The 13,745-nt window shown below is 39.0% G+C and overlaps 2 protein-coding genes across 2 annotated transcripts; one reads left to right on the plus strand and one right to left on the minus strand.

Moving 5' to 3' along the window:
• Positions 1-592: 592 nt before the first annotated feature.
• Positions 593-4,516, minus strand: uchl3 (ubiquitin carboxyl-terminal esterase L3 (ubiquitin thiolesterase)). Its single transcript, XM_083921732.1, has 9 exons — positions 4,401-4,516; positions 4,213-4,224; positions 2,896-3,024; positions 2,554-2,710; positions 2,159-2,244; positions 1,796-1,843; positions 1,589-1,664; positions 1,406-1,464; positions 593-1,311 (listed from the first exon to the last, which is right to left on the minus strand). The coding sequence occupies exons 1-9, from the start codon at positions 4,440-4,442 to the stop codon at positions 1,222-1,224; spliced, it is 699 nt and encodes a 232-aa protein (XP_083777858.1). The 5' UTR covers positions 4,443-4,516; the 3' UTR covers positions 593-1,221.
• Positions 4,517-10,070: 5,554 nt separating this feature from the next.
• On the plus strand, positions 10,071-12,959 carry LOC310952455 (acyl-CoA desaturase-like; the record flags this gene model as incomplete). Its single annotated transcript, XM_083921071.1, has 5 exons — positions 10,071-10,302; positions 10,566-10,696; positions 11,442-11,647; positions 12,007-12,239; positions 12,760-12,959. The coding sequence occupies 5 exons, from the start codon at positions 10,071-10,073 to the stop codon at positions 12,957-12,959; spliced, it is 1,002 nt and encodes a 333-aa protein (XP_083777197.1).
• Positions 12,960-13,745: the final 786 nt, after the last annotated feature.

Below are 13,745 nucleotides of genomic sequence, written 5' to 3' on the forward strand. Positions count from 1 at the left end.
TGGATCCACCCCAATTTCTGAAAAACATAAATTGCCATGGTATTTAAAAGAAAATAAATTAAAAATAAATAAAAAACCTTTTGCGTCCCTCCCAATCCTGACATTGGATCTACACCCCTGGACTTGATGCAGCATGTGACTCCATTAATTGGTCATTTAATTTTAAGAGCAGCACTGACAAGCAACGCTACAATTTTGAGGTACTTGTCCAGTGGCACACTAATGAAACAAGATAAAAAACATAAATTAGGATGAATTTTGCAGCTTTTAGAGTAGGCTCCTGTTCGCATTCAAGTCAGCCACCATATGTAAACAGCAATAAATAAACAGCGTTTTGTATTTCCAGGGGAGAGGACTGTTCCACGCTTCTCAGATGATTTAATAGTAGTAATGATATGTTTCATAATTGCAATTGCAGTGTGACAAAATATATCTTTTAATTATCTCCAGTAGGCCTAATCAAGTTGCACACATCAGACAGTAAACCCATCAAAGAAATGTGTTAAAAAAAAAGATACACAAGAGAAATGTTTAATAAATTTGCCTTTTATTTGTCAGAATTTCTAATTCTCATTACAAAAATGTAGGCACCTTCCACAGGGATGTACAGTCTGCATTTTTCAGTTAGCCTCACTTACAGGACAGAGGTTTTGTTTTCTTCTGATAATCTTTTCAGAACATCGTTACTGCATACAACAGCATCAGCAGCTATCTGTTTTTTTCAAAGCTATGCCTGAATTTAAAGCCTTGCAAAACATTGTTTCTTCAGCTGGTTTTGACCATGACATGGTCAAAAACAAAGCACTACATTGAACCCAGAGTAAAAAAAAGAAGTTGATCTCCTTCCGCTAAGAAGAACATTTCTTTCTTAATTGCCAAACACGCCGTGTAAACAACTATAGTGCAGTGTCAAGGTAGCACAGCTGATATCTGTATTACAGGTATCGAGATGGTTCAGCAGTGGCAAATTGGAAGATTTTGATCTAAACAAGAAATACTTTTAGTCAACAGCACTCTAACTCCCTTAGGATGTTATCCAAGACGTAATAAGTGCTATATAACGATAGTGGAACATTACTTCAGAATGATATCCCTGACATTTCAATATTTTTCTGCGCAAGTATTTTGAAAACAACAAATTACAATTTCCAATAAAGTCAGCACTTGAGAATGTTTGGCAGTAATGTTTTCTTTGTTTTCTTCGGACACACGGGAGTTCCCTCAGTATGAATCTTTGGAGAGGGTTATGATGGTGAAGCGCATTTCCTGAGGGTCGCGAGCCATGAAGACCTTACAAACCTCGGCAGCGTCCTGCGGTGCAATCGAACACATCAGAAAACGGCAACTCAACTTGAGAAGATATTTTTTAATGACAATTTGTCTGTTCTATTCTTTGATGTCTTACCTCGAGGAAAGTATCTTCTGAAGTTTTTCCATGAACAATAGGGAAAGGCTTCCGGCCATCTGTGATTGTAAAAAATACAGTTCATCAGGAGGTTTGCTTGTGATTGCAATTATCGTTAACAATGAGACAAATGCTACTCAATATTTTTGATATACACGCATACTCCAGCAGCGGTTAACTCACCTAGTTCATACAACTGTCCTCCGACATTCACAAAAGCTATAAAATGCAGATTCACTTTCTCATCTAAACTTGGGGCCTAAAACAGATGGGAAAGAAACACAGGGTGCTTTTGAGTTAAACACATTCTTTTTCAACACAAATTGAGTGGTTTTATTTCAGTCAGAAGCACCCTCAGACAACATAAATCTGTTAAAACCCAATACAAACCTCAGTCTGTCCCTCCTGTGCACTGGATTCATGTGTAACACGTATACTCTGAAACAGTGAGAGGAAAAAAAGCCAATGATTTGCAGTGTAAGCAGTGGTTCATTTTGAGGGTATTGAAGCCAGTAGCTTTTTAAAGGAAGCAGATTTGCCGGGGGACTTTCTGGTCAAAGCACAAACGCATTACTTGGAGCCTGACAAGATGGATATTTGTGTGACGTGTGAACGCCAATCTCATGTGATCTCGTGTTATCGTGAGAATTCGGTTGCTGTGCAAGATAAAGGACAAAAAAACAAAACTATGCTGAACTGACCACCTCGTCAACCTATCCGTGAGCAAAGATATTGTTTTTAGTGTTTTCTTACCTCGTCGTTTTCCAAGAAGACAGCCCTTTCCTCTGGGGTCATTTTTGAGGTTTTTTCAATAAACTTCTTAAGGGCAGAATCAGCCTCTGAGGAGAAAGGACAACATTCAGTGAAATCAACAGAAAACACTGGGTGACGCGGAAACACACTGCTGTTGTAATGCGAGATAAAGCAATGCATTGTAGTTATTATGACAAAACTAAGTGATACCAAACTGGCTGAGAAAAAAAACCCAATGCTAAAAAGTGTTATTTTGTCAACTCACAGAATTTTTAACCGACCCACACACACAATCAACTCTGCACTCATAAAACCGTCTTGAGGTGTTGCTCTCAAGTTGAAAACATGGGTATCTTGTTTTTTTGCAAAATTACACAAACAGAATAAATAATCACCAAAGTCCAGATGTGCCTGGTTGTTTGCCACGGCATGAATCAATCCTATTGTCCCACAGGCGTTCCCAATTGTTTGCTTGATGAAGTAGACGTCAGGAGAGACCTCCTGTCCCTGACCCTTGAGTTTCTCTTCCTCTTCTTGCTTGAATGCCTCATACTGGACAGAAGGAGGACATAAGAGAAATCTCTGTTGAACATTGTACCTTATGGCATGGACATGAGCCAGTACATGTATAGAATGTGTAAGTTACAACATGCCATGCTTAATGTGGAGACATTCATTATGGTTGATAAGCATGCGATACAAATTTACACCAAAGATGTTGCAAAAATAATAAGTACCTTCTCTGTCACTGGGAAGAGAAGTAGCACTGCGCACACTGGTTTTGGTACCATGCCGAGAAGCTCTGGCTCCAATCCGTATACATCTCCAAATTGCCAGGTTGGTTTCATACCTAAGCAATTGACGAACTACACAAAAAATGAGAGTACATTTGTATGCATACAGAGATGTAAATCTGAACTAAGACTATCTGGCAGACATTTTTAACTCAAAGTAAAGTTGTATTTAATAGCTGGCTGCTTATTAACATCAGAAACAACTGACCTACAACCGACCAAAAAGACTAGAATGCACATGTGACATGACAAAAAATGTAAAACTACATGCAGTTGCAGCTATAAAATACAATACAATAATCTGATGTTTCTGTAATAAAGGCCTTGCCTTTTGCCTTTTAATGTGTATACATTTTAGCTGATACATATTTCTCAAAAGTTGCCCCTAAGTTAAGTATCACTGACAAACTTCTTAAATTGGATAGTTGCCTGAAGATACATTTCCCCATTTATTGTGTACAGCTGACGTGCTGTGAAGTGACTGAATCGTTACACATGCAATCGATTTAAATTAATCGAAAATTTACCAAGTAAACAATTACTTTTCTCTCATACTTTGCACCAAACTACATAGTTCCTGTGAACAATACAAAATGATCGAGATGAACTGGCCTTACACCTATAGACTAAGACAACCTCCTGATATCTTCACTGCGGACTGTCCAGAGGCTACATTGACAGGTGGATGTTCACACACACACACACACACACACACACACACACACACACACACACACACACACACACACACACACACACACACACACACACACACACACACACACACACACACACACACACACACACACACACACACACACACACACACACACACACACACACACACTTTTTTTGACTGTTTTTAGCTATTTTTAACAGTCATTATTTTTTTGCTGTATACATAGGCTACTATAATACTTTGTGTTTTGCATCTGTTATTGGTGCTTTTGTTATTTGCACTATCCTCTTTTGCTGCTGCAGCACTGTAGTTTCCCCACTGTGGGACTAATAAAGAATTACCTTATCTTAACTAAGCTGCGATTCTGTTTTATGTATAAAGGTCGTGGAAAGAGCCAAGACTACTTTATAAAATATATTCATGGACACACAATTACAAAATGCTACCCTTGACTTCTGTTAATGCATGTTGGCTGTAGCATCGCTACAGGGTAAGTTGGGCCTTGTCCCTCTGCAAGTCGCTCTGTCGCCTATTATTCAGACCCATCAAGTGATACATTAAAATCAGAAGAAATTACTCACTTTTGTCATGACCTGAAATGAGAAGACACAAATAAAAATGTTAATAAAATTGCCTTTGGATTTAGCAAAGCAGCCACATCAGCTTCTGCTTTTGTTCTAACTGCTAGTTAGCGATTAGCCTTCACATTTGTGAATGAATGACTTCGATTAAAAACTATAGAGTTTGTAGAAATATCAACAACACGTACTTCTGGATTCGACTCCAAAGGCAACCAGCGTGGACTTGCCATTTTGAAGAAACGTCAACTGTTTTAAAAGTTCCCTTTAACCGAGAGCTGAAACTGATTTTCCAAAATCTGTCTGACAGCTGGAAATTGCTTCCGCGTCAGAAAAGTGCGACTTGACATTTAGGTGACGCGCAGGGGGGGAGTTAGTTGCTTTCATGTAAACTATAAGACATCACACCCACTACTTTACGATATGAACAGCCAGGTGACATTTATCAATTATGTATAACATTATGTTTCTACTGTTGATAGGTATGTCGTGGTTATTTATCTGCAAAATGATTTTTGTTATGTGCTCCCCCACATCAGCCCAACAGTGGATCAGTCCAGCAGCCTCATCGGCGTGCTTCAGAGATACATTCACTCCCGTTAGTATGATCCAGTGCAGATTTCCTACTGTATGTCAATGTTGGTCGACTTTTCCAATATTCAACATCTATTTCTTCTTATTATTATTATTATTGCAAAAAACAAAAATGCTCCCAAATCAGGGAATCGGCTCAATTCAAAGTGTGTAGCCCTAACAGTCGCCAGAAAGGGGCGCTGCTGTTCGTAATGGTAAATAGTAGGGCTTGTGCTCCGGGTCTGCTGCTGGATGCTGCTCGTAAATGGACTTGTACTTATAAAGCGCCTTTCTAGTCTTCTGACTACTCAAGGCGCTTTCACAGTGTTTGTCATATTCACCCATTCACACAGACATTGACACTGATTGCAGTGGACATCTACAGACCATCTAAGCTAACCATTCACACTACATTTATACACTCATGCGCAGCACAGGGAGCAATTCAGGCTTCAGTGTCTTGCCCAAGGACATTTCGACATGTGGACCCAAATGGAGGACGACCCAGTCTGTCACTAAGCCACAGTCGCCCCTTGAACGACTATATCCAAATCAAAGTAAAGAGGTCTTCAACGGTTTTTAATGCCAAGGTCAGCCCTAGCTGAAGGAGAGGCGAAGCAGGGGCCCCCTATCACAAATATTGTATTACATTTAGTTTCATATTATTAATAATAATTGGGCCTAACAGCTAGGGTGACCTAAAGCCTATACACTTACATACAATACTAAGCTATAACAATGATCATTATTAACACATTTGTGTATTTATGCATTATATGTTAATGTTAAACATACACTAAGAAGGCACATTGAATCCTTCAGCTCAGTTGTACCTGTGCAGAGCGACCTTAGTGGCTACCTTGCCTATAAGCCAGTAAACCTATCATGAACGTTGTGGAAATGCATTTATTTATTTATTCACAGATGTATCTTTGCTTATAACATGCTGCATTCATGTTAGTGGATATTTTCAGATATATTTGAAAAAAAAAAAAAGATTGGAAAGATTATCAAACAATTTTGGCAGACTCCATGCAGTAACTCTGAGGACCACCTGTTGCTTCAAAGATTTAGAGTCTATAATCAAAACAGATTCCCGTTTCATCACATTCAGTGTTAAATATTGTAACTGGAAAGTACAATCTCTATTTATACATGTTAGAGAGGACAAGGACAATAAAGAAAAGCAGTTGCTACAACGCAATAGGCCTAATTATGTAATCATTATAGTGTGTGTGTGTGTGTGTGTGTGTGTGTGTGTGTGTGTGTGTGTCATCGTAAATGTTCAAATGAGAGAGAAAACCTCCATCTTGAGTAGATGAACGTATAAAATAAAAACAGCCTTCTATTGTCAAACTCTGCATCATTCTGCGCAATGAAGGTCAAACATCCAGGTGAAGAAAGAATAAGCAAAACACAGTGAGTGAGTGTTTGTGGACTTTAAAATTCATTTTTTTTTCTGATTATAATGTTGTAAATGACAACTAAAATCAAGCCAAAATTTGGCAACATGAGCATCAACATCAGCATCAATACAGCGATTTGTGACGCATAAACATTCTTCACATTAATCCCCTGAATATTGTTCACTGTTAATGAGTGTAAGTAATGTTTCTAAGAGGCTCCCCCGTTTATGCAGGATGATCCTACATCATCAAGACAACCTTGGCTTGAAGATAGAATGTTACTTTATCCATAGAAATAGAATGAGCATAGAATGAACATTGACTCTGAATGCAGGTGGCCGGGGGAACAGTGGTTAGAGCATTCACCCCATGTAAAGAGGCCGAAGATGCAGCGGCCGTGGGTTCAACTCCTACCTGCGGCCCTTTGCATGTCTACCCCTCTTTCTCTCAAACCATTTCCTGTCCGTCCTATATAATAACAGGCTTGGAAAGCTGCCAAGAAATCTTTAGGGCGGTAGTAGCTCAGTCCATATGTGACTGGGCTTGGAACCGGAGGGCTGTTGAAGGCACCAAACCCCCAACTGCTCGGGGCGCCGGTCACTGGCAGCCCTCTCGCTCTAACATCTCTCCATTAGTTGTATGTATATAGGTCCTGTCTGAGCATGTGTGTTTATTTTGGGCCCGTGAGTGTGTAAAATGAAAAAATAATAGAGTGACAATTGAATTTTCCCCATTCGCGGGACTAATAAAGGAAACCTTCTTCTTCTTCTTCTGTGTGTTAACTAACAGCAAGCACTACTTTCTACATACTATACCTTTAAGTCCTTATTGCTCCGTCCCCCAATTGGTCGATGGTGAAACTGATGCCTCCGTCTCTGAACAGTCAATGGCTGTTTGTTTAAAAGATGTTAACCAAATATCCTCACAGTGTTTGATCAGTATATGTCATATATTATACACATTGTTTCAGGGTTTTTTTTCTCTGCTGATCTATTGTTGATAATCAAAATTGTTGACGGATGTAGTCAGACATGTATATGTTGCTGCATTCATGCTACAACATTGTTGGTGTTATTATGATATCCGTTTGTTGCTGCTGTTGAAAGAAGTGAAATCGAATCTAGAAGGTACCACTTGACATATAAGAGGGGAAAAAAATAGCTTCATATTTATATGAGTACTGTTCTGATTAAAAAGAGACTGAGCACATGCTTAATTGATAAATGTGAACTGATCACATGTCATAGTGACTCATCATGAGTCGTGCATTAGTGTAAGCATTACATAAGTGTTTCCTTTCGTTTCATGTAGCAGCTGTTTACTAAAACTTCAAGAGTGCTTGTATTTTATCTCTTTATGTTTCCCATAATTGTATTTTTTTTAAAGATTTCTTCAATGTTAATGTGACATCCAAGGAAAATATAAAAAAAGCTTGGGAGGGTCTCAATTTTTCACCTATTCCGCCTCTCACCAATCCTTAAAGTTTTTAAAGGCGACCTATGCCCATTTTCAACATTCATATATGTTTTGAGTATATAGGGACATTTTCTGTCTCAGAACTGGGAACCGTACATTAGGATAAAAGTCATATGGGAATTAAACAACAGAAAACAAAGAAAACCAATCTCCCCTTCATGGTCTGTGGAGCGGCTCCAGACTTTATGCTTGATGACATCACAAGTCTGAGACTTACCACTCTGGTGTCTGGCTTTGAGAGAGAGGAGCTCATGTTGAGAAAAATATTGATTGACCCTTCCTAAGCCATGGAAATAACATATTGGAATTCCAATTTAGTTCCCCTTTAAGTACTGTCCTTGTGTTGAAATATGGTTCTGAGTTACTGCTGTTTTGTGTCTAATTATTATGTATTATTAGCTGAATAATAACAAAATGGCAATGTCCATTTTCTTCTATACTTGAGAGAAAAACTCTGTAGCCGTTACAGATCAAACACTTTGTTTAGGTAAACATCAGTTAAACAAACAGCCATATGACATTTCCAGCCGGAGGTAACATTTTCCCAACCGACCAATCATCAGACAGAGCAATAAGAGGGCTTAAGTAACACTTAACGGTGTCCTTTACACTCAATTTTTCTTTAATCTTAACCTTCATCTCACAGCACCTTGATCTCCTGCAGATGTGGGACCTTCCTCTGTAGGGAAAAGCAGTTGGAGAGCATTCGGTGAGTCAGCTCAACCTGGGCGAGAAATTACCTTTTTTTTAATTTTTATTTGTATTAGGATTTGATAGCAATAGTATTTTACTGAAATACCACTTTAAGAACTACACTTTTATTTATATACGTTAAGTTAAGTATAAGTATATAAGTGAGTTATAAAGGTACTAAATTGTTAGAAAATGAATAAGTCACACAATCTTTCAAATTAACCGGAATTACCATACAAGTGTAAGCCTTTCAAATGCAGCAACGAATTGGACAAAACTTCAAATTCCAGCCTATAATATACATAGTATATAAACATAGGCTTGAATTGAAGGAATCAATCCCGTTGTGACCGATCCAGCTATTTGAATCAGTATCGGATCACTGCATCCCTACAATTAAATGAAATAAACAGTCTTTTTTGGGGGCGGCAGTAGTTCAGTCCATAGGTGACTTGGCTGGGAACCGTAGGGTCACTGGTTCAAGTCCCGATGTGGACCATGTATGGAGTGTGGACTGGTGGCTGGAGAGGTGCCAGTTCATCTCCTGGGCGCTGTTGAGCAAGGCACCAAACCCCCAACTGTTTAGGGCGCCGGTCACTGGCAGCCCCCTCGCTCTAACATCTATCCTTAATTGCATGTGTAGGTCCTGTTTGGGACTGTGTGTGTGTAAAATGATTAATAATAAGAGTGAAAAAATTCAATTTCCCCGTTGCGGGATCAATAAAGTAATTCTTCTTCTTCTTTTAAGGAAAATATTAACTGTGAATTAAAATATGGATGGCATAGAGGCACAGAAGTTGGCAGCACCCTTTGTAAACTACAGATACACCTTTTTCTGCTGCATATAGCCCCAACAACTTTTACCAACAAGGTATACAGCCTGCATATAGTCTATATTAATCTTGCACAATTACTGTAAAGGAGACAAGATCATTGTGAAACAGTGAGCAAGTTACAGAACTTGTGAAAGTCTCAGTAAATAGCCAGCAGCTGATTCCATGTGTGGAGACTAGGATTATGTTTAGTCACATCATGTTTGGTCTACTTATAGACTGTCACAGTTGACAAGGGAAACAACACTAAAGACAATGACAAACTCAGTAAATACCCTGCAGTGCGGCAGCTGCTTATAAGAAAATCAGAAAAGGTGAGGGGAGGCCCCATAGCCGGGGGATATTACCCTCTTGGGCGTATGACACTACCAATTATATTCTCCATATGCTGCTCACTTGTATAGACTTACATGACCAGGCTCCACAGTGTATCAGTCATCTTCTGCAATGTCATACCACAAGTTGAGCACTTAGTTCCTCTGCCCAGGGCTTTTTAAGTTTACCTCGGACACGTTTTAATATTCAGGGAGATTGTGCCTTCCAGTTGGTTGCCCTTAAGCTTTGGAGTACTCTCCTAATAAGCCTAAGGTCTTAAGGTATATAATGTTTAAACTTGTGTCTTAAGTGTGTTTTCCCTGTATATTGTATCTGGTGTTTTTATCTTTGCTTTATTATTATTTAACTGTATTTGATTTCACTTGATTGTACTACTTTGACTGTGGAGGTGCTATATAAATAAACTTTACTTGCTTGCCGTTTATAAGCCGCACACAGCAGCGGCATAATCCCGATCATCACTGGAATATGTCAAGAATCGGTATATGGCGTTATGACATTGTGACCTTAACTGAGTAACATGTCCCCTTTTTCTGACAGCATAATGACAGAAACAGAAACCATAAGTTATCATGCTGGCAAGCAACCTAATGGAGATGCCACGGCAGGAACATCGGAGGGGAAGGATGATTTTGACAACACCTATAAAGAGAAAGCAGGGTCCAGACCGGTGGTGGTGGTGTGGAGAAATGTCATACTGATGTCCCTCTTACATATCGGTGCGCTTTATGGACTGACTCACATTTCTTCTGCATCGGTTTCAACTCTTTTATGGTGTAAGTATATAGTAAACAGTGCATATAGCTTGAGGGGTCATGCCTGTGGGAAATATGGAGAAGGAGTCACTCTTAACTCATCATAGATGTGTGGTTGTAAGCCTCCTAATCGATTGTGTCTTTCAGAGTTTAGGTCTGTGGCTCATTGTCAACTAAAGTTGTCTCAGATTAGAAATACGTGAATGTCAGTGGTAGTGAATGGCTGATTAATTGGTGACAGTTTTCCCTACGATGTCTGTCCTTTTCACCTCTCTTTCTTCCAGCTGCAGCGTGCTACTTCCTCTGTAATCTTGGGGTGACGGCTGGAGCACACAGATTGTGGAGCCACAAATCCTATAAAGCTTCTTTTGCCCTGCGAGTCTTCCTCGCTGTCGCTAACTCTATGTCCTTTCAGGTAAAGCAAAAAACAAAAAGATAATATTCTAATTTATTTCCATTTATTCCGTAGTAGCTGCTACGTTACCTTAAGCTATGCTTTATATCCATCATGTTTACTTGTTACAGCATTTACTATCAAAAATAATTAAAATGGTACAATAAAATAAAAGTAATCAGCTTGGTTTTATTGTTTTACCATAAGATGCCTAACCCTAAAGTTCCCATATGGTAAAATCGGAGATTTCCATGTCCTTTTTTATTATAAATCAGGTCAAGATGCAATATACAGTACATACTGTCAAAGTATATAAATGCTCAATTCACAGAGAAATGCACACAGTCTGTATTCAGAAACTGTGCCTTTTAAATGAGCCGTCAGGACTTCTGTACAACTATACTATATAGGAAGAAGGTGCTGCTGCTACAGAGCTGTTATAGTCATTCCCCGGCTGCAATAATGGTGCAGAGAAGCCGAGAGAGCAGATGGGAAGACCCTGAAATACTGACCAATCACAGCAGACTGGATTTTTCGAGAGGGAGGGCTAAAAGAATCAGGCGCTTCAGAAAGAGGGTGAATAAAGGTATATTCAGACAGACAGTATGAGAAAAAATTAAATATTTTTGAAGCATGTAACCGTTATTCTAGTAGAAAGTATGAACCTGAAAATGAGCATAATATGAGCCCTTTAATCAGATAATCTGACACTTTCATGTTTATTTTTGGACGCCTCTTATAATCCTGTCTATCTCTGTGAGTGCAGAATGACATATATGAGTGGGCGAGGGACCATCGTGTCCACCACAAGCACTCCGAGACGGACGCAGACCCCCACAATGCCAAGCGGGGTTTTTTCTTCTCCCATATTGGTTGGCTACTAAGTCGCAAGCATCCCGATGTCATTGAAAGAGGGAAAAAACTAGATCTGTCAGACCTGAAGGCAGATAAAGTGGTTATGTTTCAGAAAAGGTGAGCAAACGTTGACCTGACCCTGAGTTTTTCTTTGGATTTACTGCTGTCGCTTTTAAATATTAATTAAGTTAAATTTGTCTCTCTGAAAGGAGCTCAAACATGTTGACTAAACAGGTCTGAGTCCTCCACATATATTTATTAATTCACAAGTCTCAATGTTGCAACTATTTGTTGTTAAAGTTACGGGAATAAAAACACTTTTGATTGTTGTCAATGTCAAGAGGGTGGATGTAATGTGGCCTGGCCAGAGGTAAGACAAAAAAAAGAAAAACTCTTTTATTTAATTCAGCCTCAGATTGAATTACGGCCAAGTGAGAATTGATCAGTGACAGATATTATTTGTTCTTTCATTTCAGGCATTACAAGCTCTCCGTGGTGCTCCTTTGCTTCCTCGTGCCCACACTGGTGCCCTGGTATTTCTGGGGCGAATCCTTGATTGTGGCATATTCTATCTGTGTACTCCTGAGATACGTTTTGGGGCTCCATAGCACCTGGCTGGTCAACAGTGCTGCACACATGTGGGGCAACAGGCCTTATGACAAGACCATTAACCCGTCAGAAAACCCATTTGTGGCTTTTTTCGCCCTGGGTAAAGAAACATCATGTTCTCTATTATTTGTGTTCACTGTCCTTAATTTTGCATATTGTAGTGTCCCTTACCTCGGGTATAAATACTAGTATTATACTGCAAACAACATTGAGCATTGTTGGCTTCAAAATGGAATTAAAATAAAAGTAACTTATGCATGAGAGTGCACAATCTTGGCATGTCTATATTTCAGTGCAGTCTTATCTGAAAAAACATTGTCTGCCAATTCATTTTCACCTCGTTTTTAGTGCTTCGAGTTTCATAATTATTATTTATTTTTAAAAACAACAAAAATGTATCCAAGTTCCACAGATTTCAGTCTATAGCTTGATCAAAAACATTAGCTGTGTGAGCAGCAGAGTCTTAGGCTTATTTTCTAAGGTAGTACTTCAATCCTGTGATGTGTTCAAATCGTCTTAAAGTATGTTACTCAACTGCTGCCATGGATATTTTCATTCATGCATGTCTGTAATCTTGTTGACATTCAGTGAAACACTAAGCTTTTCTTTTTGGTTTTCAGGGGAAGGCTTCCACAACTACCATCACACATTCCCCTATGACTATTCCACCAGTGAGCTCGGCATCTGGATCAATCCCACCACTGCCTTTATAGACCTCATGTGCTTACTCGGTTTGGCAAAAGACCGCAAGTGGGTGTCAAAGGAGATGCTCACGGCTCGAATACAGCGAACTGGTGACAGAAGCTACAAAAGTGGCTGAGCCAAATGTGCTACAAACTGATTAACATGCTTCTGAGTGTATCCTTAACTTCCCTCTGAGTCTAATATATGCTTTAAAGAATTGTAGAGAATTAGTGTCTGACTTAGCAAGCACAGTCGTCTCAAACAAGTTGTCAGTTGGACAACCAAACAGGTCTTTGTGAATCTATGACTTATTCATTCATGTGATATGTATTGTTAGTCTGTGGCACTTTGTAAGATTTCTAGTGAACATTCTCTGCAGGCAATAATTAACTACTTCTGATTTTAAAGCTATTTTTCTCCAAATTCTGTCTTCGTTCATACTTTGCTCATTCCACTGAGAGTAGAGTTTAATCTTGATATTGGGTTGTCTTTTTAAGGCTAAGGTTTCTCTTTATTTTTGGTAAGTCCGTCGTCTTAGTAAACCATAATTGACTCTGTTCAAGTCGAATCCAACAGTATATCAAACCATCCTCACTTATTTACCAGTAACTCTATTGACTACTGTTCAGATGTGTTGTACGTCATGATACTTTTACACACACTGTAAAAGGCACATTCTTTCAAAGAATACTTTTGTTCACTGTATGTACCGTAACAATAAAACTTGACTAAGATGACTGATCATAAGAATCTCTGACTGTTTCTATCTTCATCTTGCTGCTACTATAATTGAACCATAGCAACTTCAACATCTCCTCCTGCTGTTTTAAGACATGTTGGACTTGTTCAATTCAATTCAATTCAATTTTATTTATGGTGCCAAATCATAACAAAAGTTATCTCAGGACACTTTACAGAGTAG

Source organism: Echiichthys vipera, assembly GCF_963691815.1.
Source record: "Echiichthys vipera genome assembly, chromosome: 10".
Lineage (NCBI taxonomy): Eukaryota > Metazoa > Chordata > Actinopteri > Perciformes > Trachinidae > Echiichthys > Echiichthys vipera.

Excerpts from the sequence above, each read along its gene's own strand:
- uchl3 (XM_083921732.1), bottom strand. The coding sequence starts at position 4,442 with ATGGCAAGTCCACGCTGGTTGCCTTTGGAGTCGAATCCAGAA. Across the intron at positions 1,844-2,158 it reads TCTTCTTGGAAAACGACGAG|AGTATACGTGTTACACATGA; the intron begins GTAAGAAAACAC and ends TCACTGTTTCAG. Across the intron at positions 1,665-1,795 it reads CACAGGAGGGACAGACTGAG|GCCCCAAGTTTAGATGAGAA; the intron begins GTTTGTATTGGG and ends CATCTGTTTTAG.